This window comes from Xenopus tropicalis, chromosome 10 (assembly GCF_000004195.4).
Source record: "Xenopus tropicalis strain Nigerian chromosome 10, UCB_Xtro_10.0, whole genome shotgun sequence".
NCBI classification, from domain to species: domain Eukaryota; kingdom Metazoa; phylum Chordata; class Amphibia; order Anura; family Pipidae; genus Xenopus; species Xenopus tropicalis.
This window is the reverse complement of record NC_030686.2, coordinates 2966504-2990712: the sequence shown is the minus strand read 5'-3', so window position 1 is coordinate 2990712 and position 24209 is coordinate 2966504. Positions and strand designations below refer to the sequence as shown.

The 24209-nt window shown below is 49.6% G+C and overlaps 1 protein-coding gene and 1 long non-coding RNA gene across 2 annotated transcripts in view; both read right to left on the bottom strand.

Annotated features, from left to right (window-relative positions):
• The window catches only part of gnas (GNAS complex locus), a 76085-nt gene extending 60857 nt beyond the window's left edge, over nt 1-15228 (bottom strand). The window contains exon 1 of the mRNA XM_031894841.1: nt 14834-15228. Coding sequence (XP_031750701.1) covers nt 14834-15071 — 238 coding nt within the window. The 5' untranslated portion in view covers nt 15072-15228. The remainder of the gene's footprint in view (nt 1-14833) is intronic.
• A 7179-nt stretch (nt 15229-22407) lies between these two features.
• LOC116408005 lies at nt 22408-23714 on the bottom strand. Its single transcript, XR_004220666.1, has 2 exons — nt 23389-23714; nt 22408-23267 (listed from the first exon to the last, which is right to left on the bottom strand). It is a non-coding gene; the product is annotated as an uncharacterized LOC116408005 (long non-coding RNA).
• Between the last annotated feature and the right edge of the window lie 495 nt (nt 23715-24209).

Below are 24209 nucleotides of genomic sequence, written 5' to 3'. Positions count from 1 at the left end.
GAAAGCTTTTAGCATGTTATGGAATTGCCTATTCTTAGCAACTTTTCAATTGGTCTTCATTTTCTATTTTTTAGTGTGTTATAGAATGCCTATATAGAATACCCCATTCCTAGCAACCGTCCCTTTCACAGAAAGTCGTGTGAGCGGAAGGGGAATAGAGCGCATTTGTGCGCAGGATGAACTCTACTTTCCCGTAAGTGACTGACGAGAGCGCAGGGCTTACGGCTTCCCAATAAAGAGACAGTGTGAGGGCCCTGAATGGCTGCGGCACAATGAGTCAGGCAGAGACAGCAACACACGCTATTCACAGCCGCACAATAACAAGCTCTCGGGGGGAACAGACGGGGCCTCACTCTGCTCCTCCCGGGGCCCCATCGCCACCTCAGCTCCCAACACTCCCCTGGGAACCGCTACTCACTCGCTATTCACCGACTCTCTCTTTAGTAAATTGGGCTGAAAATAATCACAAAGCCCTAATTCGCCCTCATAGAACAGTGGTTTAAAAAAATGTTGTCACCTGAAACACCTCAGTATCTGGGTTTGGGGATGGGGGGGGGGGGGCACATTAATTGGATCAGTTTAAATTAGAATAAAGGCAGTGGCATGATAAACCAGCCGGCCCATCCTCTTAAAGGGGTTAATTAACTTTTAGTATTTTATAGAATACCCTATTCCTAAAAACTTTGCAATTGGTCATCATTATTTCTTTTTTCAGCTTTCAAATGGGGGTCACCGACCTCCAATAATGTGCTCATAATCCATTTCTGCAGTGATGTTACTGGCATGTCTGGGGTTAATGTGCTCATAATCCATTTCTGTAGTGATGTTACTGGCATATCTGGGATTAATGTGCTCATAATCCATTTCTGTAGCGATGTTACTGGCATGTCTGGGGTTAATGTGCTCATAATCCATTTCTGTAGTGATGTTACTGGCATGTCTAGGGTTAATGTGCTCATAATCTATTCCATGGGGGAGAATAATTCCTGCTACTCGTGTGACTGTCTCTACTTCCTTTCCATGGGGGAGAATAATTCCTGCTACTCGTGTGACTGTCTCTACTTCCTTTCCATGGGGGAGAATAATTCCTGCTACTCGTGTGACTGTATCTACTTCCTTTCCATGGGGGAGAATAATTCCTGCTACTCGTGTGACTGTATCTACTTCCTTTCCATGGGGGAGAATAATTCCTGCTACTCATAGGACTGTATCTACTTCCTTTCCGTGGGGGAGAATAATTCCTGCTACTCATAGAACTGTCTCTACTTCCATTCCATGGGGGAGAATAATTCCTGCTACTCATGTGACTGTCTCTACTTCCTTTCCATGGGGGAGAATAATTCCTGCTACTCGTGTGACTGTATCTACTTCCTTTCCATGGGGGAGAATAATTCCTGCTACTCGTGTGACTGTCTCTACTTCCTTTCCATGGGGGAGAATAATTCCTGCTACTCGTGTGACTGTATCTACTTCCTTTCCATGGGGGAGAATAATTCCTGCTACTCGTGTGACTGTCTCTACTTCCTTTCCATGGGGGAGAATAATTCCTGCTACTCGTGTGACTGTATCTGCTTCCTTTCCATGGGGGAGAATAATTCCTGCTACTCGTGTGACTGTATCTACTTCCTTTCCATGGGGGAGAATAATTCCTGCTACTCGTGTGACTGTCTCTACTTCCTTTCCATGGGGGAGAATAATTCCTGCTACTCGTGTGACTGTCTCTACTTCCTTTCCATGGGGGAGAATAATTCCTGCTACTCGTGTGACTGTCTCTACTTCCTTTCCATGGGGGAGAATAATTCCTGCTACTCATGTGACTGTATCTACTTCCTTTCCATGGGGGAGAATAATTCCTGCTACTCGTGTGACTGTATCTACTTCCTTTCCATGGGGGAGAATAATTCCTGCTACTCGTGTGACTGTATCTACTTCCTTTCCATGGGGGAGAATAATTCCTGCTACTCGTGTGACTGTATCTACTTCCTTTCCATGGGGGAGAATAATTCCTGCTACTCGTGTGACTGTATCTACTTCCTTTCCATGGGGGAGAATAATTCCTGCTACTCGTGTGACTGTCTCTACTTCCTTTCCATGGGGGAGAATAATTCCTGCTACTCATATGGCCGTACATGCTTATTTCCTGGCAAAACACATTTTGTTACTAGCCAATAAAAATCTGATTCTCATCCTCCTAGTTAAACAGCACCCTCTACTGGCAAATGGACAAACAGCAAACAACTGCTTTGCTTCTCTGAGTCTTGTAGTGTGGTTGCTAGGGCTTAATTTCTCTAGCAACCAGGGGCCAACAAACTACAATACTAACAAACGTACAATACTAACGTCTCATAGAAAGGAATAAACAAGGAGAGTAGGAAATACGTGGGACACAAATCAGCAGGACAAGTTGGATGGAGACAAATGTACAGAAAGTATTGGGAATTACTGGGCAATTTATACAAAGGCACATTCCCAGGCGACTATAATCCCCTCAGATACATCGGCGTCTGTTACACGAAAATCCTGCTTTGTCTCATGTACTGAGTCCAACCCCCCCGGCCCCAGATATCCCCCCCCCCCCGGCCCCAGATATCAGGGAAATAACTTTCTTTTCTGTACATCTGGAACAGCCAATTTGCTATGGGAGGGGGGGGGAGTCTCCACAGTAGCTATTTTTGTTAATAGAGGGGAGTGTGTGTTTGGGGGGAGAGGTGGTACTTTGGCGAAAAACTGCTTTAATGTTTCTGAGGCTCTGGGATCTATTTCATAGCCCCCCCCAACACCCCTCAACTCTAATACAGCTATTTAGTATGGGAAGACTTCCATAATAATACTCTGCTTATTTACAGTAGAGTGCAGCAAGTTATAGTTCTGCATTAAAAGTATCAATAGGATTTACTATCTCAGATTTACACTGGTTTTATAATTACGTTTTGGGGATAATTAATTGCCTCTGGGAAGGGACTGGGGCTGTGGGATAGCAGGTATAGTAGGGAGAGATGGTGCCTATAGTAGCAGTGGGATAATAGCCTCTGGGAAGGGACTGGGGCTGTGGGATAGCAGGTATAGTAGGGAGAGATGGTGTCTATAGTAGCAGTGGGGGGATAATAGCCTCTGGGAATGGACTGGGGCTGTGGGATAGCAGATATAGTAGGTAGAGATGGTGCCTATAGTAGCAGTGGGGGGGATAATAGCCTCTGGGAAGGGACTGGGGCTGTGGGATAGCAGGTATAGTAGGGAGAGATGGTGCCTATAGTAGCAGTGGGGGGATAATAGCCTCTGGGAAGGGACTGGGGCTGTGGGATAGCAGGTATAGTAGGGAGAGATGGTGCCTATAGTAGCAGTGGGGGGATAATAGCCTCTGGGAAGGGACTGGGGCTGTAGGATAGCAGGTATAGTAGGGAGAGATGGTGCCTATAGTAGCAGTGGGGGGATAATAGCCTCTGGGAAGGGACTGGGGCTGTGGGATAGCAGGTATAGTAGGGAGAGATGGTGCCTATAGTAGCAGTGGGGGGATAATAGCCTCTGGGAAGGGACTGGGGCTGTGGGATAGCAGGTATAGTAGGGAGAGATGGTGCCTATAGTAGCAGTGGGGGATAATAGCCTCTGGGAAGGGACTGGGGCTGTGGGATAGCAGGTATAGTAGGGAGAGATGGTGCCTATAGTAACAGTGGGGGGATAATAGCCTCTGGGAAGGGACTGGGGCTGTGGGATAGCAGGTATAGTAGGGAGAGATGGTGCCTATAGTAGCAGTGGGGGGGATAATAGCCCCTGGGAAGGGACTGGGGCTGTGGGATAGCAGGTATAGTAGGGAGAGATGGTGCCTATAGTAGCAGTGGGGGGATAATAGCCTCTGGGAAGGGACTGGGGCTGTGGGATAGCAGGTATAGTAGGGAAAGATGGTGCCTATAGTAGCAGTGGGGGGGATAATAGCCTCTGGGAAGGGACTGGGGCTGTGGGATAGCAGGTATAGTAGGGAGAGATGGTGCCTATAGTAGCAGTGGGGGGATAATAGCCTCTGGGAAGGGACTGGGGCTGTGGGATAGCAGGTATAGTAGGGAGAGATGGTGCCTATAGTAGCAGTGGGGGGGATAATAGCCTCTGGGAAGGGACTGGGGCTGTGGGATAGCAGGTATAGTAGGGAGAGATGGTGCCTATAGTAGCAGTGGGATAATAGCCTCTGGGTAGGGACTGGGGCTGTGGGATAGCAGGTATAGTAGGGAGAGATGGTGCCTATAGTAGCAGTGGGATAATAGCCTCTGGGAAGGGACTGGGGCTGTGGGATAGCAGGTATAGTAGGGAGAGATGGTGCCTATAGTAGCAATGGGGTAATAGCCTCTGGGAAGGGACTGGGGCTGTGGGATAGCAGGTATAGTAGGGAGAGATGGTGCCTATAGTAGCAATGGGGTAATAGCCTCTGGGAAGGGACTGGGGCTGTGGGATAGCAGGTATAGTAGGGAGAGATGGTGCCTATAGTAGCAGTGGGATAATAGCCTCTGGGAAGGGACTGGGGCTGTGGGATAGCAGGTATAGTAGGGAGGGATGGTGCCTATAGTAGCAGTGGGGGGATAATAGCCTCTGGGAAGGGACTGGGGCTGTGGGATAGCAGGTATAGTAGGGAGAGATGGTGCCTATAGTAGCAGTGGGGGGATAATAGCCTCTGGGAAGGGACTGGGGCTGTGGGATAGCAGGTATAGTAGGGAGAGATGGTGCCTATAGTAGCAGTGGGGGGATAATAGCCTCGGGGAAGGGATAGCAGGGAGTTTACGTTTATTGGGAAAGTGATAGGGAAGGGAAACATTTTCACCATGACACAGTATTTTAGTTTAATAACCATTTTATTCTGTTTACAAATGACCGGCTATAAATAGGAGCACATGATAAATTTATAACCGCGCGAGGAAGTGCCAGAATCACATAGTTTGTACCTGAGATCATCACTTGCTCTTTGGCATTAACCCTTTTGTGCCCGAGATTAGGGGACCGGAGCGCTGTTAACCCCCCCCCCCCCAATAACAAGCCCCACATATTTATCCCATAACAACCCTGGATATTCCGTGCCGTCGCCAACGCTTTGGGCGCTCACTGTCGCCGCACAGACGAGGGACTTTATGGGTCGGTTTTGGCTACAGATTCCAAGTGAAACCACAAGAGATAAAACTGCAACACCCAAACTGCTGCCTCGGAATCAAACCCACAATGGAATTTAATGTGAGAGACAGGAAAAGCCAAGAATAAGCGCAATGTGCGTCTGGGAATCATTTGCCGAAAAGTGATTTGTGGGGAATAAACCGGGGAGATAGATAAGTAATTTTAATTAGTTGTCAAATATGCTGAGTTTTCATAAAATTACAAATTTTATAACTTATGTGACAGAATGCTCTGTTATACAGATAGCTAGAATCTCAGCCATAAAGCAGGGCAAGACTGCTGCTTACAATGGGGGGATCAGATAGGATCTGTGCCACTGTGACAGAATGCTCTGTTATACAGATAGCTAGAATCTCAGCCATAAAGCAGGGCAAGACTGCTGCTTACAATGGGGGGATCAGATAGGATCTGTGCCACTGTGACAGAATGCTCTGTTATACAGATAGCTAGAATCTCAGCCATAAAGCAGGGCAGGACTGCTGCTTACAATGGGGGGGGGGGGGATCAGATAGGATCTGTGCCACTGTGACAGAATGCTCTGTTATACAGATAGCTAGAATCTCAGCCATAAAGCAGGGCAGGACTGCTGCTTACAATGGGGGGATCAGATAGGATCTGTGCCACTGTGACAGAATGCTCTGTTATACAGATAGCTAGAATCTCAGCCATAAAGCAGGGCAGGACTGCTGCTTACAATGGGGGGAGCAGATAGGATCTGTGCCACTGTGACAGAATGCTCTGTTATACAGATAGCTAGAATCTCAGCCATAAAGCAGGGCAGGACTGCTGCTTACAATGGGGGGATCAGATAGGGTCTGTGCCACTGTGACAGAATGCTCTGTTATACAGATAGCTAGAATCTCAGCCATAAAGCAGGGCAGGACTGCTGCTTACAATGGGGATCAGATAGGATCTGTGCCACTGTGACAGAATGCTCTGTTATACAGATAGCTAGAATCTCAGCCATAAAGCAGGGCAGGACTGCTGCTTACAATGGGGGATCAGATAGGATCTGTGCCACTGTGACAGAATGCTCTGTTATACAGATAGCTAGAATCTCAGCCATAAAGCAGGGCAGGACTGCTGCTTACAATGGGGGGGATCAGATAGGATCTGTGCCACTGTGACAGAATGCTCTGTTATACAGATAGCTAGAATCTCAGCCATAAAGCAGGGCAGGACTGCTGCTTACAATGGGGGGATCAGATAGGATCTGTGCCACTGTGACAGAATGCTCTGTTATACAGATAGCTAGAATCTCAGCCATAAAGCAGGGCAGGACTGCTGCTTACAATGGGGGGATCAGATAGGATCTGTGCCACTGTGACAGAATGCTCTGTTATACAGATAGCTAGAATCTCAGCCATAAAGCAGGGCAGGACTGCTGCTTACAATGGGGGGATCAGATAGGATCTGTGCCACTGTGACAGAATGCTCTGTTATACAGATAGCTAGAATCTCAGCCATAAAGCAGGGCAGGACTGCTGCTTACAATGGGGGGGGATCAGATAGGATCTGTGCCACTGTGACAGAATGCTCTGTTATACAGATAGCTAGAATCTCAGCCATAAAGCAGGGCAGGACTGCTGCTTACAATGGGGGGGGATCAGATAGGATCTGTGCCACTGTGACAGAATGCTCTGTTATACAGATAGCTAGAATCTCAGCCATAAAGCAGGGCAGGACTGCTGCTTACAATGGGGGGATCAGATAGGATCTCTTCCACTGTCTCCATCTTGCCCTACTGTCTCCATCTTGTCCTGCTGTCTCCATCTTGCACTACTGTCTCCATCTTGTCCTACTGTCTCCATCTTGTCCTGCTGTCTCCATCTTGTCCTGCTGTCTCCATCTTGTCCTACTGTCTCCATCTTGTCCTGCTGTCTCCATCTTGCCCTGCTGTCTCCATCTTGCACTGCTGTCTCCATCTTGTCCTACTGTCTCCATCTTGCCCTGCTGTCTCCATCTTGCCCTGCTGTCTCCATCTTGCCCTGCTGTCTCCATCTTGCCCTGCTGTCTCCATCTTGCCCTGCTGTCTCCATCTTGCCCTGCTGTCTCCATCTTGCCCTGCTGTCTCCATCTTGCCCTGCCGTCTCCATCTTCCCCTACTCTAATGATAAGTAAGTGTAAACGAGGGGTTATTTATGTGATACTTACAGAACCCATAACCTGGATTAATAAGAACATAATATTCATGATAAAGCGACACAGACTATTTTAAACCTTTTACTAATGGTCCCCTGGGATGTTCCTCCCCCCTAACGTGCTGGTAAATATTTGGGCCTCTAACGAGATTTCAGGGATGTGCCAAGCGCCCTCTTGTGGTGACTGAGCAGCAGAGACTTTATTAAAGAAATAGCTTTGAGGGTGGCAGTGCCATCTGCTGGCAGAAATGTGACACAGCCTGAGTTTAAGCTCAGAGATCAGTGGCTAATTCCCATAGGGGTCATTTAGCTGCGGGGGCACTAGGGGCACCTTAGTGGTCATTCTATGAACACTTGCCGGCAGATCTGGCAATTTGCGGGCAGATTTAGTGTGGGGAACATGGCAGATCTGTACTGGGCAGGTTGGAATTGGCGAGGGCCACACTGATGTCGTCCCCATCCAAAGGGTCCCTGAGCCAAGGGTTGGACCAGCACAGTTTGGGGTGGGTGGGCAAACTGGGAAGAGATACAGTCGTTTGGTTCCATTACTGTGTATGGGTTTTACTTTGTGCACTTCTCAGCTTAAAAATGTTTCACCAGCGCTGATATGGTTAATCATTCTAGCCTGTGGGCAAATAAACCTATGGGCATATAACATGTGAGCATATAACCCGTAGCCATATAAACTGTGGGCAAATAACTTGTTGGCACTTAACCTATTGGCACACAACCTGTAGGCAAACAACTGCAGCCTGTGGGCACATAACCTGTGGACATACAACCTATTGGCACACAACCTGTAGGCACAAAACTTATTGGCACACAACCTGGGGGTACATAACCTATTGGCACACAACATGTGGGCACAAAACTTATTGGCGCATAACCTGTGGGCACAAAATCTATTGGCACATAACTTGTGGGTACATAACCTATTGGCACACAACCTGTGGGCACAAAACTTATTGGCACACAACCTGTAGGCAAACAACTGCAGCCTGTGGGCACATAACCTGCGGGCACATAACCTGCGGGCACATAACCTGCGGGCACATAATCCGTGGGCACATAACCTGTGGGCACATAACCTGTGGGTACATAACCCGTGGGCACATAACCCGGGGACACATAACCTGCGGGCACATAACCTGGGGACACATAACCTGTGGGCACATAACCTGTGGGCACATAACCTGTGGGTACATAACCCGTGGGCACATAACCCGTGGGCACATAACCCGTGGGCACATAACCCGCGGGTACATAACCTGTGGGCACATAACCTGCGGGTACATAACCTGCGGGTACATAACCCGCGGGCACATAACCTGTGGGCACATAACCTGCGGGTACATAACCCGCAGGCACATAACCTGCAGGTACATAACCTGTGTGCACATAACCTGCGGGTACATAACCCGCGGGTACATAACCTGTGTGCACATAACCTGCGGGCACATAACCTGCGGGCACATAACCCGTGGGCACATAACCTGCGGGCACATAACCTGTGTGCACATAACCTGTGGGTACATAACCCGTGGGCACATAACCCGTGGACACATAACCCGTGGGCACATAATCTGTGGGCACATAACCTGCGGGCACATAACCTGCGGGCACATAACCTGCGGGCACATAACCTGCGGGCACATAACCCGTGGGCACATAACCTGCAGGTACATAACCTGTGTGCACATAACCTGTGGGTACATAACCCGTGGGCACATAACCCGTGGACACATAACCCGTGGGCACATAATCTGTGGGCACATAACCTGCGGGCACATAACCTGCGGGCACATAACCTGCGGGCACATAACCTGCGGGCACATAACCTGTGGGCACATAACCCGTGGGCACATAACCTGCGGGCACATAACCTGTGGGTACATAACCCGTGGGCACATAACCTGCGGGCACATAACCTGTGGGTACATAACCTGTGGGCACATAACCTGCGGGCACATAACCTGTGGGCACATAACCTGTGGGCACATAACCTGCGGGCACATAACCTGCGGGCACATAACCCGTGGGCACATAACCTGCGGGCACATAACCTGTGGGTACATAACCCGTGGGCACATAACCTGCGGGCACATAACCTGTGGGCACATAACCTGCGGGTACATAACCTGCGGGTACATAACCCGTGGGCACATAACCTGCGGGCACATAACCTGTGGGCATATAAACTCATAATCACTTCTGACAATTGACCCCTATGGGACTGACGAGGAAAATATCAATGTAGAAGAAATAACCCCCAGTAACAGAGATGCCTGGTGAGAATAAAGTTAAAAATGTCATTTTTACTGATTTTTGCTAAATCTGCAATGAGAGGAGCTGGGGGGCTGTGCCCTCGGATATCGGCCCCCGGGGCCCCTCCTTCCCTTCAGCTGCCCTCCTGCCGCTCTGACTCTGCAGCGTTTCTCCTGCTCATGAGAACATTCCTGGGATCCCGTTCCCCCCGCGCAGCTCAGCCGGGGCCCCCAATTAATGATTCACAGTGTGCTTGTCTGCCCCGACCTTCCTCTGCCAGTCTGGCCCGGGGGTGGGAAGGCTCCTTCTACTGGGGCAGATTGTTCTGATGTCAGTGTGGCCCCCGGGTTTTATAGCCACCACCTTCCCCTTGCCCATGGGCCCGCGGCTGGGCACCTACTGTATCAGATCTGTGTCACTGTGACAGAATGCTCTGTTATACAGATAGCTAGAATCTCAGCCATAAAGCAGGGCAGGACTGCTGCTTACAATGGGGGGATCAGATAGGATCTGTGCCACTGTGACAGAATGCTCTGTTATACAGATAGCTAGAATCTCAGCCATAAAGCAGGGCAGGACTGCTGCTTACAATGGGGGGGGGGATCAGATAGGATCTGTGCCACTGTGACAGAATGCTCTGTTATACAGATAGCTAGAATCTCAGCCATAAAGCAGGGCAGGACTGCTGCTTACAATGGGGGGATCAGATAGGATCTGTGCCACTGTGACAGAATGCTCTGTTATACAGATAGCTAGAATCTCAGCCATAAAGCAGGGCAGGACTGCTGCTTACAATGGGGGGGATCAGATAGGATCTGTGCCACTGTGACAGAATGCTCTGTTATACAGATAGCTAGAATCTCAGCCATAAAGCAGGGCAGGACTGCTGCTTACAATGGGGGGGGGATCAGATAGGATCTGTGCCACTGTGACAGAATGCTCTGTTATACAGATAGCTAGAATCTCAGCCATAAAGCAGGGCAGGACTGCTGCTCAACCAATACCGGTTGGTACACACAATACATTTCATACCTAATGGCAGAGGTGACCTCAGAAACGTGTGTGAGGGACACGGGGCCCCAGAGGGCTCGGCCAGGGGAAGTGTTGCTGTGAGCTGGTTTGTTTGAGCAGCACTAGACAAACACACACAGGGGGAGAGATTACCAGTCGCACACAAGTCAAACCGCCAGAGATGAAAGCACAAACAGCGGCCCTGGAGCAGTTCCCTTTGTCAGGGGCCACAGGTCAGGTACCTGCAAGCTACACAGGGCCTAGTAACCCATAGCAACCAATCAGCAGGTGGCAGCTATTGTTTACCTGCCTGAAAGCAAACACCTGACTTGTTACCATGGGTTACTAGACACGGCGCACACTTTCTAGATGTAGTTGCATCATAGATTGCAAGCTCTGTGGGTCAGGACCTTTCATGTGACCTGTAACCATGTTTATGTACAAAGTATTTGCCCTCCCCAGTCTTTGTTATCAGCTGGCAGCACGAAGGGGGTTAATGTTCAGGCCCTGCAGCTGTTGGAGACTCCAACTCCCAGCATCCCCTGCTGCCCCTTGCTTTTTAGATACACAGAGCCAACAGTAAATATTATATTCAGTGTGTGCCCGTTGTTCGATATTCTCAGTATATACATCAGCCGTGCCCAACAGCCAACAAAGTAGTTATACCCCATAAAGCCAGTAGGTGGGGCTGTATAGCAGTTTGGCGGCTGCACTCAATAGGCCAGCTCACCGTGAGCGCTGCCAGGGCAGGAATGAAGAATACACATAATGGCCACGGAGATTCCATTGTGACACGGAAAGTGTATTTGCCCACCTTTGCCCCCTAGCAACCGTCTGTCTGACCCACAATGCTTTGCGGCCGTTTTCCATTTCTTCCTTTCCTGAAGGTGAAACTCACACAGAGGAAGTTACTTTCCCCATTGACTCGTGAGTCATGTAGAGCAGTGCACACAGGGCTTTATTAACTAAACGCCGCTACGGAGAGAGGCCCCCCCCCGCTCGCCTTACACTTTCCTAGGGATTAAAAGGGAACTATTCTATTTCTCCGCACTCTTAGAACATGACGGACAAGTTTTCTCCTTTATTCATCCCTTTTCTTTTGATCTCTGCACTCACTCCTGGTTCTGACTCATGAAAAGGTGATGTACCGTGTTAGCCAGTCAAAAATGTTTACAGGGTAACCCTTTTGAAATAAAAAATAACAAAAGTGGTATAAAGGTGATACCTTATTGGCTAAGTAAGATAACCATAGCAAGCTTTCAGAACGTGGTAATCAGCTTGAAAAAGGAACTAGAATGTTCTGAAAGCTTGCTATGGTTATCTTACTTAGCCAATAAGGTATCACCTTTATACCACTTTTGTTATTTTTTATTTCAAAAGGGTTACCCTGTAAACAGTTCTGACTCATGAAACTCTGTATCAGAAGTCAGTCCTATTGGTTTGTTAGTCAGCCGGCTTCTGCTACATTGTTTCAGGAGTCAGACAAACACTGGTTTCTATAGGAGTTATACAGAGGGACGGGGTACAACACGGAGGGACGGGGTACAATGCGGAGGGACGGGGCACAACACCCAGGGACGGGGTACAACACGGAGGGACGGGGTGCAACACGGAGGGACGGGGCACAACACCCAGGGACGGGGTACAACACGGAGGGACGGGGCACAACACGGAGGGACGGGGCACAACACGGAGGGACGGGGCACAACACGGAGGGACGGGGCACAACACGGAGGGACGGGGCACAACACGGAGGGACGGGGCACAACACGGAGGGACGGGGCACAACACGGAGGGACGGGGCACAACACCCAGGGACGGGGCACAACACCCAGGGACGGGGCACAACACCCAGGGACGGGGCACAACACGGAGGGACGGGGCACAACACGGAGGGACGGGGCACAACACGGAGGGACGGGGCACAACACGGAGGGACGGGGCACAACACGGAGGGACGGGGCACAACGCCGAGGGACGGGGCACAACGCGGAGGGACGGGGCGCAACACCCAGGGACGGGGCGCAACACCCAGGGACGGGGTGCAACACGGAGGGACGGGGCACAACGCGGAGGGACGGGGCACAACGCGGAGGGACGGGGCACAACGCGGAGGGACGGGGCACAACGCGGAGGGACGGGGCACAACGCGGAGGGACGGGGCACAACGCCGAGGGACGGGGCACAACGCCGAGGGACGGGGCACAACGCCGAGGGACGGGGCACAACGCGGAGGGACGGGGCACAACACCCAGGGACGGGGTACAACACCCAGGGACGGGGTGCAACACGGAGGGACGGGGTACAACACGGAGGGACGGGGTACAACACCGAGGGACGGGGTACAACACCGAGGGACGGGGTACAACACGGAGGGACGGGGTACGAACACCCAGGGACGGGGTACGAACACCCAGGGACGGGGTACAACACCCAGGGACGGGGTACGAACACCCAGGGACGGGGTACAACACCCAGGGACGGGGTGCAACGCGGAGGGACGGGGTGCAACGCGGAGGGACGGGGTACAACACGGAGGGACGGGGTACAACACCAAGAAAAATGTCATGTTTATCATTTAAAGGGGAAATTGACCCTAGAATTTCCTTTTATGATGAGATAATTTCCAGCTACAAAAGACTACCACTCCCATCATCCTCTATGCCCACCATGTATGCAATAAGGAACACAAGCCTATTTCCCCCGGCCAATCAGCTTTCTCCCTCATACAGGAAGGTCGCGGCTTTGTCATCCTTTCTGGGGCACTCGGGGGTTAAAGCAGGAATTCTCTCTTCTCCTTGGTGCAAACATTCCCGGCTCACATGACAGTCAGCCTATAGCCCCATACGTGCCGCCAATCACTTCCCTTCATTACCATCAAAGAGCATCCAGGGTTCTGCCGTTCCCTCCCAGCACACGAGAGGTTAAAGTAACTTGCACGATATATGTATATATATTGGTCAGACACTCAGCCCTGAGAGCTGCCATGACAGTGTTTTAGCCCCGCCCACCACTCGAGTCGCCGACACACGGGGCTGTTAAACAGCTGGATTCTGCTATATTTGTTCAGGAGTCAGAACCAGCAGTGCAGCCAGAGAGACCCCGTATCCCTGTATTAGTCTAGACAACGGCAAGTCGATGGTTAAAGCTGATGTTCACTTTTAGTATGATGTACAGAGAGTGAGAAAATTTGCAATTGGTCTTCATTTTTTATTATTTGTGGTTTCTGAGTAATTTAGCAGCTTTCCAGGTTGCAATTTCAGCCGTCTAGTTGCCAGGGCCTAAATTACCCTAGCAACCATGCACTGATTCGAATGAATAGTAAGATTAGCGAGCAGCAATAACAATACGTTTGTAGCCTTACTGAGCATCGGTTTGTTAGACGGGGTCAGTGACCCCCATTTGAAAGCTGGAAATATTTTGAAGGATAAGGGAAATAATTCAAAAACTATTAAAAAAAAAAAGACCAATTGAAAAGTTGCTTAAAAGTAGCCATTCTATAACATACTAACAGTTAACTTAACCCCTTTCAGCTCAGATCACAAACTCGCTGCTTTACAGAGGAGATGATTCGCGATTTGCCATTTTTGAGGGTTACTTGTCCTTTAACCATGAATGATAAAGGCCACAATAACCCTATTAAAGGGAAACTAAACTAAAACCATGAATTTAGGGCTGGAAAACGGATTAGTCTCTTTCTCTACGTCCCTGCCTTCCCGCAACCGGTCCCAAGTCACGTGACTCTCACCGCCAGGAGCGTCAGATCCCTGACACCTGGAGATGAATGGGGCGATTATACTTCCCCTTTAACTTCTCGCTACTTCCTGTCATCTAAAGCAACAATTAGCGGCTTATGGGCCACTGCCCTTGGCTAATGCTCCGCTGCTCAGAGAGACCTCTAACCGGAGCAGAACCTCAATGAAAATAAGACGTTCAAGCAAACTTCCCATTGCTTGGCCATGAAGCTAGCAATCTAATTTTCCCATTATGCCTCTCATACACTGACAAACCTCAGCTCCCAGGGGGACGGGAAGGCAGCATCACTAGCCCTTCTTATTCACTTATTGTAAAGACGTAATGCAGAAACCGGCCCCTTGGCACAGAAGCTTGCAATCTATTTTAAAAACGAACATGGCTGGGCTTCAGAGCTGGGACACAGGTTTAAAGAGAGATAAACATCAGCCCTGGCTGGAACGGAGGTTGCTTGATTATACACATAAACACACTGCATTTGGCCCAAGAGCTTGCAATTTAGGGAAACCACTTACCAAGTAGGAGGAGCCTGTGGATTTGTTTATATTCTCGCTTCTCCGCTTTGAGGGTCTTGTCAATACTCCGGCTCCGCTTGATATCCGCCTTTAGCTTGGCCCTTATCTCGTCCCGCACCCTGGGGCAATTGGGATCCGCCGCATCGTCGCCCCCTAGGGCGCAAGAGGTGCCGCTGGGGTAGGTGATGGGGTGGTGGGTTCCTATGAGCCGGGCTCGGAGACTGTAACACATTCCCATCCTGAGGTTCCTCTGGGCCCGAGACGGGTCAGGGCCAAATCACCATAATCCTGGGGTGCTGATGGGTAAGGAGATTGTTGGGGGGTTGGCACTGGCCCCTGCACTTATCACCCCAACTCCCTGTAAGGTAATACCCTATACACTGCCCCTATACCCAGTGCCAAGTAATACCCTATACACTGCCCCTATACCCAGTGCCAAGTAATACCCTATACACTGCCCCTATACCCAGTGCCAAGTAATACCCTATACACTGCCCCTATACCCAGTACCAAGTAATACCCTATACACTGCCCCTATACCCAGTGCCAAGTAATACCCTATACACTGCCCCTATACCCAGTGCCAAGTAATACCCTATACACTGCCCCTATACCCAGTACCAAGTAATACCCTATACACTGCCCCTATACCCAGTGCCAAGTATATCTGCCCTCATACAACTGCCCCTATACCCAGTGCCAAGTAATACCCTATGCACTGCCCCTATACCCGGTGCCAAGTAATACCCTATGCACTGCCCCTATACCCAGTGCCAAGTAATACCCTATGCACTGCCCCTATACCCAGTACCAAGTAATACCCTATACACTGCCCCTATACCCAGTACCAAGTAATACCCTATACACTGCCCCTATACCCAGTGCCAACTATATCTGCCCTCATACAACTGCCCATATACTCAGCACCCAATGCTGCCTTAATACAAAGTGCCTCTATGTCCTGTACAACCTGTCCCCAATAACCCCACTCACTGTGCCCCCAATAACCCCACCCACTGTGCCCCCAATAACCCCACTCACTGTGCCCCCAATAACCCCACTCACTGTGCCCCCAATAACCCCACTCACTGTGCCCCCAATAACCCCACTCACTGTGCCCCCAATAACCAGTTACCACCTATTTACCCCTCCCCATACACTGTGCCAGGCTCTATAGACACTGCCCCTGTATACCTCCAACCACAGCGCCCCCATACACCCCTATCTTTAGCCAAGTGCCCCCTAAATATCCCTCAGTAAGTACAGTGCCCCCTACCGGCCGCTCTGCACACTGTGCCCCACACACCCCTCAGCAGCCGCACTGCCCCCCGAACTTTCCCCTCTGAGACCCTGCCCCTCACTCTCTGCCCCCCTATAACTCCCGGCCCCCCTGTTCTACCACTTTAGTCCTTCAGTTACCCCCAGAGTTCTCCCCCTCCTTCCAGGGCAGCTGGTAGCGCAGCTCCGGGACTCAATCTCCTTCTCTGGCCCCGCCCCTCCCTCTCCCCAGCCCCGCCCCTTTCCCTCCCCTTCCTCCTGCTATTTTGCTTTAGAAGCGGAGAAAGAGACACTTTAGCGTCACATGACTGACCGGCCCCCTGAAGCGCTAATACCCCGCAACTGGGTATGTACCTGGGGGCATTACATAATAAATATGGCCACCTACCTGTGGGCATGAAATTCCCGGCATGGCCACTTACCTGAGGGCATTTCATAATAAATATGGCAACCTACCTGTGGATATTACATATTCCTGGGCATCTACACTGTGGGCATTGAATTCCAGGCATGGCCACCTACCTGGGGGCATTACATACCAACCATGAGAATCTACCATATTCACCTACCTGTGGATTTCACCTCAGCTTGGGCATCTACCTGTAGGCATGAAATTCCAGGGATGGCCACTTACCTGTGGGTATACACACCAATGATTGCTACTTTCGATAGCAAGGATGGGCACTTACCTGTGGGCAATTCATACCAAGCATGGCCACCTACCTGTGCCAACTACTTGGGGACATTATAAACCAGCCATAGGGACCTACCTGTGTGGGCATTATATACCAACCATAGGAACATACCCGCTCACACTTACCCATACACCATGGACAACTTTGGCCGCCCCAAAACTCTACCCACCAATGCTCACACACTTACCTACCTACATATCTACCTAGTTGCACATCAGTCAGGATCATTTGCCCCCCTGGGGGCAGAGACACTGGCACTCACTGTTACACTGTGCGTAACTGGCCCAGGCAGTACAGGGGTCAGTGGCCCAGGCAGTACAGGGGTCAGTTGCCCAGGCAGTACAGGGGTCAGTGGCCCAGGCAGTACAAGGGTCAGTTGCCCAGGCAGTACAGGGGTCAGTGGCCCAGGCAGTACAAGAGTCAGTGGCCCAGGCAGTACAGGGGTCAGTGGCCCAGGCAGTACAGGGGTCAGTGGCCCAGGCAGTACAGGGGTCAGTGGCCCAGGCAGTACAGGGGTCAGTGGCCCAGGCAGTACAAGAGTCAGTGGCCCAGGCAGTACAGGGGTCAGTGGCCCAGGCAGTACAGGGGTCAGTGGCCCAGGCAGTACAGGGGTCAGTGGCCCAGGCAGTACAAGGGTCAGTTGCCCAGGCAGTACAGGGGTCAGTGGCCCAGGCAGTACAGGGGTCAGTGGCCCAGGCAGTACAGGGGTCAGTTGCCCAGGCAGTACAGGGGTCAGTGGCCCAGGCAGTACAAGAGTCAGTGGCCCAGGCAGTACAGGGGTCAGTGGCCCAGGCAGTACAGGGGTCAGTGGCCCAGGCAGTACAGGGGTCAGTGGCCCAGGCAGTACAAGGGTCAGTGGCCCAGGCAGTACAGGGGTCAGTGGCCCAGGCAGTACAGGGGTCAGTGGCCCAGGCAGTACAAGGGTCAGTGGCCCAGGCAGTACAAGGGTCAGTGGCCCAGGCAGTACAAGGGTCAGTGGCCCAGGCAGTACAGGGGTCAGTGGCCCAGGCAGTACAAGGGTCAGTGGCCCAGGCAGTACAAGGGTCAGTGGCCCAGGCAGTACAGGGGTCAGTGGCCCAGGCAGTACAAGAGTCAGTGGCCCAGGCAGTACAAGAGTCAGTGGCCCAGGCAGTACAAGGGTCAGTGGCCCAGGCAGTACAGGGGTCAGTGGCCCAGGCAGTACAAGAGTCAGTGGCCCAGGCAGTACAAGGGTCAGTGGCCCAGGCAGTACAGGGGTCAGTGGCCCAGGCAGTACAAGAGTCAGTGGCCCAGGCAGTACAAGGGTCAGTGGCCCAGGCAGTTCAAGGGTCAGTGGCCCAGGCAGTACAGGGGTCAGTGGCCCAGGCAGTACAAGAGTCAGTGGCCCAGGCAGTACAAGAGTCAGTGGCCCAGGCAGTACAAGAGTCAGTGGCCCAGGCAGTACAAGGGTCAGTGGCCCAGGCAGTACAGGGGTCAGTGGCCCAGGCAGTACAGGGGTCAGTGGCCCAGGCAGTACAGGGGTCAGTGGCCCAGGCAGTACTAGGGTCAGTGGCCCAGGCAGTACAAGAGTCAGTGGCCCAGGCAGTACAAGGGTCAGTGGCCCAGGCTTTGGCCAGGTTCTGTTGGTACCAGTACTTTCCCAGTTTGCACCCTGCCAGGTGGGTACCAGGAACAGGTAGAGAGTCACTTGCTGGGGCCGCCCCTCGCCGGGATTAGACATTTATCATTTCCTAGAAGCCCCATTCTGTGAATCCTTCACTTCAGCCAATCAGGTCGCTCGCTGAAGCAAAATTTTTTCTTTTTCCTGGGATTTGGGCTTAAGTGAGAATAACTCTGCCCTCACCCTGCAAACACATGACCCACTCCTAAAGTATCATATTGTCTATCAACCGGGGGCCGAGAAACAGCACTGCAGGCCATTCCACCCCAGCCGCTCCGCATGATCCTGCTCCCATTAACTGCCAGCTGCTTTAACCCTCCGTATGCCAGCCCTCCTTTGCCTGCACACGGGGGGTTAATGGGAACTGGCACTTTGTATTGGAAACAACATTACATACATGCAAATATATATATATATATATATATATATATATATATATATATATATGGATATCAGTGACTTCTAATATCCTTATCATTTACAGTAGGGGGTACATAATCCCTTATAATACATGAGTGATACTCAGAGTTCCCTGTATAACTCAGCCTGCAGCCTTGTGCCTTTATATGGGGGGCACAGAACCCCTCAGTGACTGCTAATATCCTTATCATTTACAGTAGGGGGTACATTATCCCTTATAATACATGAGTGATACTCAGAGCTCCCTGTATAACTCAGCCTGCAGCCTTGTGCCTTTATATGGGCACAGAACCCCTCAGTGACTGCTAATATCCTTATCATTTACAGTAGGGGGTACATTATCCCTTATAATACATGAGTGATACTCAGAGTTCCCTGTATAACTCAGCCTGCAGCCTTGTGCCTTTATATGGGGGGTACAGAACCCCTCAGTGACTGCAAATATCCTTATCATTTACAGTAGGGGGTACATTACATTGCTTACTGTACGAGGCATTACTGTACAGCTATATAAATACAATACAGATTTATCACAATATAAAGTACATGTCTGTCAGTCTATGTATCTCCGTGCTGAGAATTCTATATCATGTTTATACCAATAGCCCCCCCAATAAGCCAACACATTCCTTTCACCCCATTTGTCGCTGTTAATGAACTCACTGAGTCTGACGAGGAAATGAAAGTGTGAAGGAATTTCCCCGGAGCAAATAAATCCTTACACAGCTTATCTGGGGGCTCAGTATCTATAGATATCAGACAGCTCTGCTTTATACTATGGATATTATATAAGGGCTTCTGGTGTCATGTGACGCTGCCCCCTAGTTGGGGGTTAGTGAGTTTTCCTGGGGGGGGCAGAATAAGGCACGAAGATAAAGTTTTCATTATTGTTTCTCATTTTTGGGTCTTTTCTGCCTCCTAAATGAAGCGGTTGCTAAGGGAACCCTGAGGGGAATGGAGGTGCTGGACTGGCAGATAAGGTCAAACATTCTGTTTCTTTGGGGGTTCCAGACTTGGCTAATGTGGGTTCAGTGCCCCTAAAGCAGCAGTAGGGGGGTTTCACCTTCTCCCCGGTATTCAACATTCTTAAGTCTAAATACAATCATTAAAGCCATTGGACGTCGGCAGAGGGGGAAGGTGGAGCTGAGTGGAGCCCCAATGATGGAAAGTTCTGCCCTAGCTGGGGGCAATTCAGGGCCCAGGGGCATGAAGAGAATGGCCCAGTTAGACTCAGAGCTAGAGGAGGGGGAACATGAGATTAATGGCACTATGTACATTATCAGGGGAAAGTTCTACCAGAACTGAGAGAATGAGCAGAGGGAGAGACAGTTAAACAGATTATTATGGACTTAAATCCAGACCAGTACCAAATGTTGCCAGTACTGACCTGCTGGGAGTGCAGAATGTGTGGCGAGTGGCAGCGCTGGAGGGGAGTGGGGGGGTGTCAGTGGGTGCCAGTGGGTGTACGTGGTTGTCAGTGGGTGTACGTGGGTGTCAATGGGTGCCAGTGGGTTTCAGTGATTTTCAGTGTGTGTCAGTTTGTGCCAGTGAGTGGCAGTGGGTGTCAGTGGGTGTTAGTGGGTGTCAGTGGATGCCAGTAGTACACATGAGAATAGGGGAGGGGGTCACAAAGTGAGTGTGGGGTGATGGGCGAGCACATAGTGAATGGGGGGATCCAGTAATGCACCCTACGGGTGGGTGATATCGGGAGAATCCAGGATAATTTGATCGTTTGGCCCTGGGGCCTAAAGATTGAGCAGAGCGGATCTCAAAGTAGCTCAATATTAAAGTAAAATCAATTCAGTTTATTGTAACTAATGCAACAGGTAAGCCTTACGCGTTTCCTACCTGAGAGGGGACTTAGTCGTAGGCTAAATAACAACCCACACACATTATTTACAGCAAAGGTGGCCAATCACAAGGGCTTGACCAATCACAATGTACATATAATTGAAGTTAATTAAGTACCAACTGGGGTTATTTAAAAAAATAAAGACTTTTATAGAATAATATCCACCATTAGGCACAAAGAATTCTAGCCATACATAACAAGGAACATTGTAATCTAAATTGAGACCTTCCGGGTGTCTCGTATGTGAATAAAAGACCCGCTTAGTTTGTTTCTGTATAATGGGGTTGTTATGTGACCCCCCCGGGGGCCTGGGATAATCCTATCTATACCTGTAGCCATTAGATAGGATAGAGACAGTTCTATTACATTTCCCATCTGTAATGTTTAGAATATGTTCCCCAATGCGTTCTCTCTATTCTCTCCCTGTCTGGCCTACATAGTGTTTATGACATGGTTTGCAAGTCGGAAGATACACAACATATCTGGGGTTACAGTTTGTGTAATATTTCATGTGTAACCCCTATTTGGCTATGAAATGGTTAAACCCCAGGCTAGTATAGGTTTAGAGCGTGGGGTACGTGCGACTCTCTTAGACAGGATGGGCCTTCGCTATATGGAAGAGACTAGCGGAGCTTGGGGTGTAGTGTAACTACAACTCACTCTAGCTGTGTGCAGCAAAGATGGACGCCAGAAGGTTCTTGCAGTTGAACTATAGACAGGTTTATTGTCAGAGACAATGCAGGGTTATACTCACAATGCAGATACAGATGTTAAATGATAGTAGTACAACAAGAGAGGGTGCGCACCGGTTTATCCCACCTCCTTTAGAGTCTGGGCAGGGTAAATGCCCCTGGGCAGCCTGGCACCCCCTTTGGAAGCAGTCAGGATAGATACCTCAGTGCTCAGGTTGATAACCCCCAGCTTGAGAGTCCTACAGCCGACTGTGGAACAGGGTTGAGATACTGCCTGTCTCATATGTCTTAACCGTGGCCCTATGCTGAGGCAACAGTGCCTTTATGGGAGGTACTTCCAGCTACTTTCCTTGGTGGAGCCGAGACTGCTCATGCTTCCTTCCCTCTCTCTCTCACTCTCCTAGAGAGTGCTCTTACAAGAGTAACTATCTAGCTGGTCCTAGTTCACGGGGTCCCTGTCCCCGACTTCTCTAGAGTATAGGATGGGTAGTCTAGGGCAATAAGGCTTTACTGGGGCCTATTCTGACCCCAGGCTCAGTGGACCTTTACCTGAGACACAGAGGAAGCCAAAGAGGAAGCCACGCCTCCTTGCTAAACACTATATTGGGGTGCAAGGGGTCTGATCAACCAATAAACCAAAAGGCACATAATGCAAATTGTAAACTGGATACAGGGGTCTTTGCCCAGTAACAGCAGGAGTAAGGAAGTGTTAGGGTTAAAGCCATAGGGGCAGATTAACCTTATGGGGCCCTACATATGTTTTTGTTAGTAATTGATGAGATGAAGGATTGTGTTTTAGTTATGAAGTTACAGGTAATACCCTGTCTCGAGCCCCATCCCAACATTCCTTTAGCAGATAACCACGTTTTGGTTGGTCTATTTGATCGGAGTCGGCCGGGAGACAATCTATTGCCTAATGTTTCTGTCCTTCTCTCACTAATTTATAACCTTTATCCAAATTAGAGTAAAGTATAAAGTCCAATCAGTTTATAGAATGGTTACAGTTTTATCAACAATTCTCTTTATTTGGTTATATTGGGGCTGAAGGTAAGTACACAAGATACAGCTGTAGGGATATCATTCCACTTTGTCTTCCTTCTTTCTTCATCAACTTGAAACAGATCTGTATTTGTATAGTCACTTTGATATCTTCTTCATCTTCATGTGTTTGAACCCTCCTCCCCCCTGTTGGGCAAATTAACTCTTAGTCCTCCTGACGAAGTCAGACTCTTCCACGTACAGCTGAACCCCGGCTAACATTGGGCTTCACCGACGCCCTTTTGGCCCCCGGACTTTCTGCTGCAATGTGCACTGGGATCCAGTTTCCTTCAGAGATCCGACCAATATAGCAAAGTCCTTACAGGTTGCCGTTGACGGCCCATAGCCATTAACCTGACGATCATGACTTTGTTTCGTTTTTTTTTAACTTTAAGCCATGTTTTTGCCTTAAAGTTGAACCCTCCTCCACCCCTGTTGGGCAAATTAACTCTTGACTGACCCGACATCCTGCCCAACAGACTCACCCCTTTTCCTACTCCCGGAGTTGCGACGTTTGCATTTTCAATCCATAATAGGACTCCGGAACGCTGATTGGATTTCTCAAGCTGGGAACAGACTTTCTTCCTGCCAATCATCTCTGCTTCATTCCGAGGAACGCTTCTTACAATTCTTCTTCTGTTTCTGAAGCTGAACTCAAAGGGTAGTTCAGCTCCACCAGTGCCCATTCGGCTTCTTCGCACACTTTGGCTTCAACCTGAGCCTTTAGTTTAAGGCTGATTTCAGGTTGTCCGTGTGCTCTTCCTCTGGGGATAAATGGCGGCTCGATCTCTTTCTTTTCAAGAGCCTCCCAGTCTAATCCCTATAAAAATAGGAGAAACAAAATGTAGTTTATTAATCTATTCAGAGTATGTAGAGATGCAATTCCTTAGATCAGGTATGAGCCAAATAAGTGAATGTGGCAGGAATCCAGAACAACATACCTCAAAGAATGGGCTCTTCTTTACGCCCTCGGCTCCATGTTCTCCGGCCCCAAGGCGCTGCTCTGGATCTTTCTTTAGGAGCTGCAAAAAGAAATTGTTGTTAGACAGAAGCTTACAGTTCAACTCCCTAATCCCAAAGGGACAGTTATGGTTTGGTGAAGCCACTAGAACAAGAGCGGGACTTTACTTTATAAAGGATAAGAGTAAGGGCAAATATAAGCATAGGGTAAGTAATAATGGAAAGGCTTCTGAGCAAAACTCTCCCCATACAGATAACAACATGCGGATATCCTGCTTCATACTTACATTTTCCAATATGTCTCGAGTGTCTTCAGTTATATCTTCAGGATATTCGGGCTCCTCACGTTTTATTAACAGGTAGTAATTAAGGTCAGTATCACCATAAAACGGTAGCTGGAAAAAAAAAAGAAATTATTTACAGAGAGTTGAGTGATTTATGGGGGATACAACTAACCTACAATAATGTGATCTGATATTTCAAGCTGAATTATATATAGTGAAAATACAAATTTCCTAAGGTTTCCCATGTTATGAGGGTGGCCATGATCCATTTCACATTAAATGGTAATACTATGAGAAGATCATTATCACCCTAAGGCCTGTGGGACACTAGGTATTCTATTGGCTTGGGTAGAAACACAGGCTGGGGAAAAGGCTGAGCCTCTGACTTCTGCTGAGGCAAAATTCTCAAACACATCATTGGCCAATCAGCGCATAGTGTCGGAACGTTTAGAACACAGAGCAGAAGTCAGAAGATCGGCCTTTTCTCTGCCTACATTTTTACGCAAGCAGACAAAAGG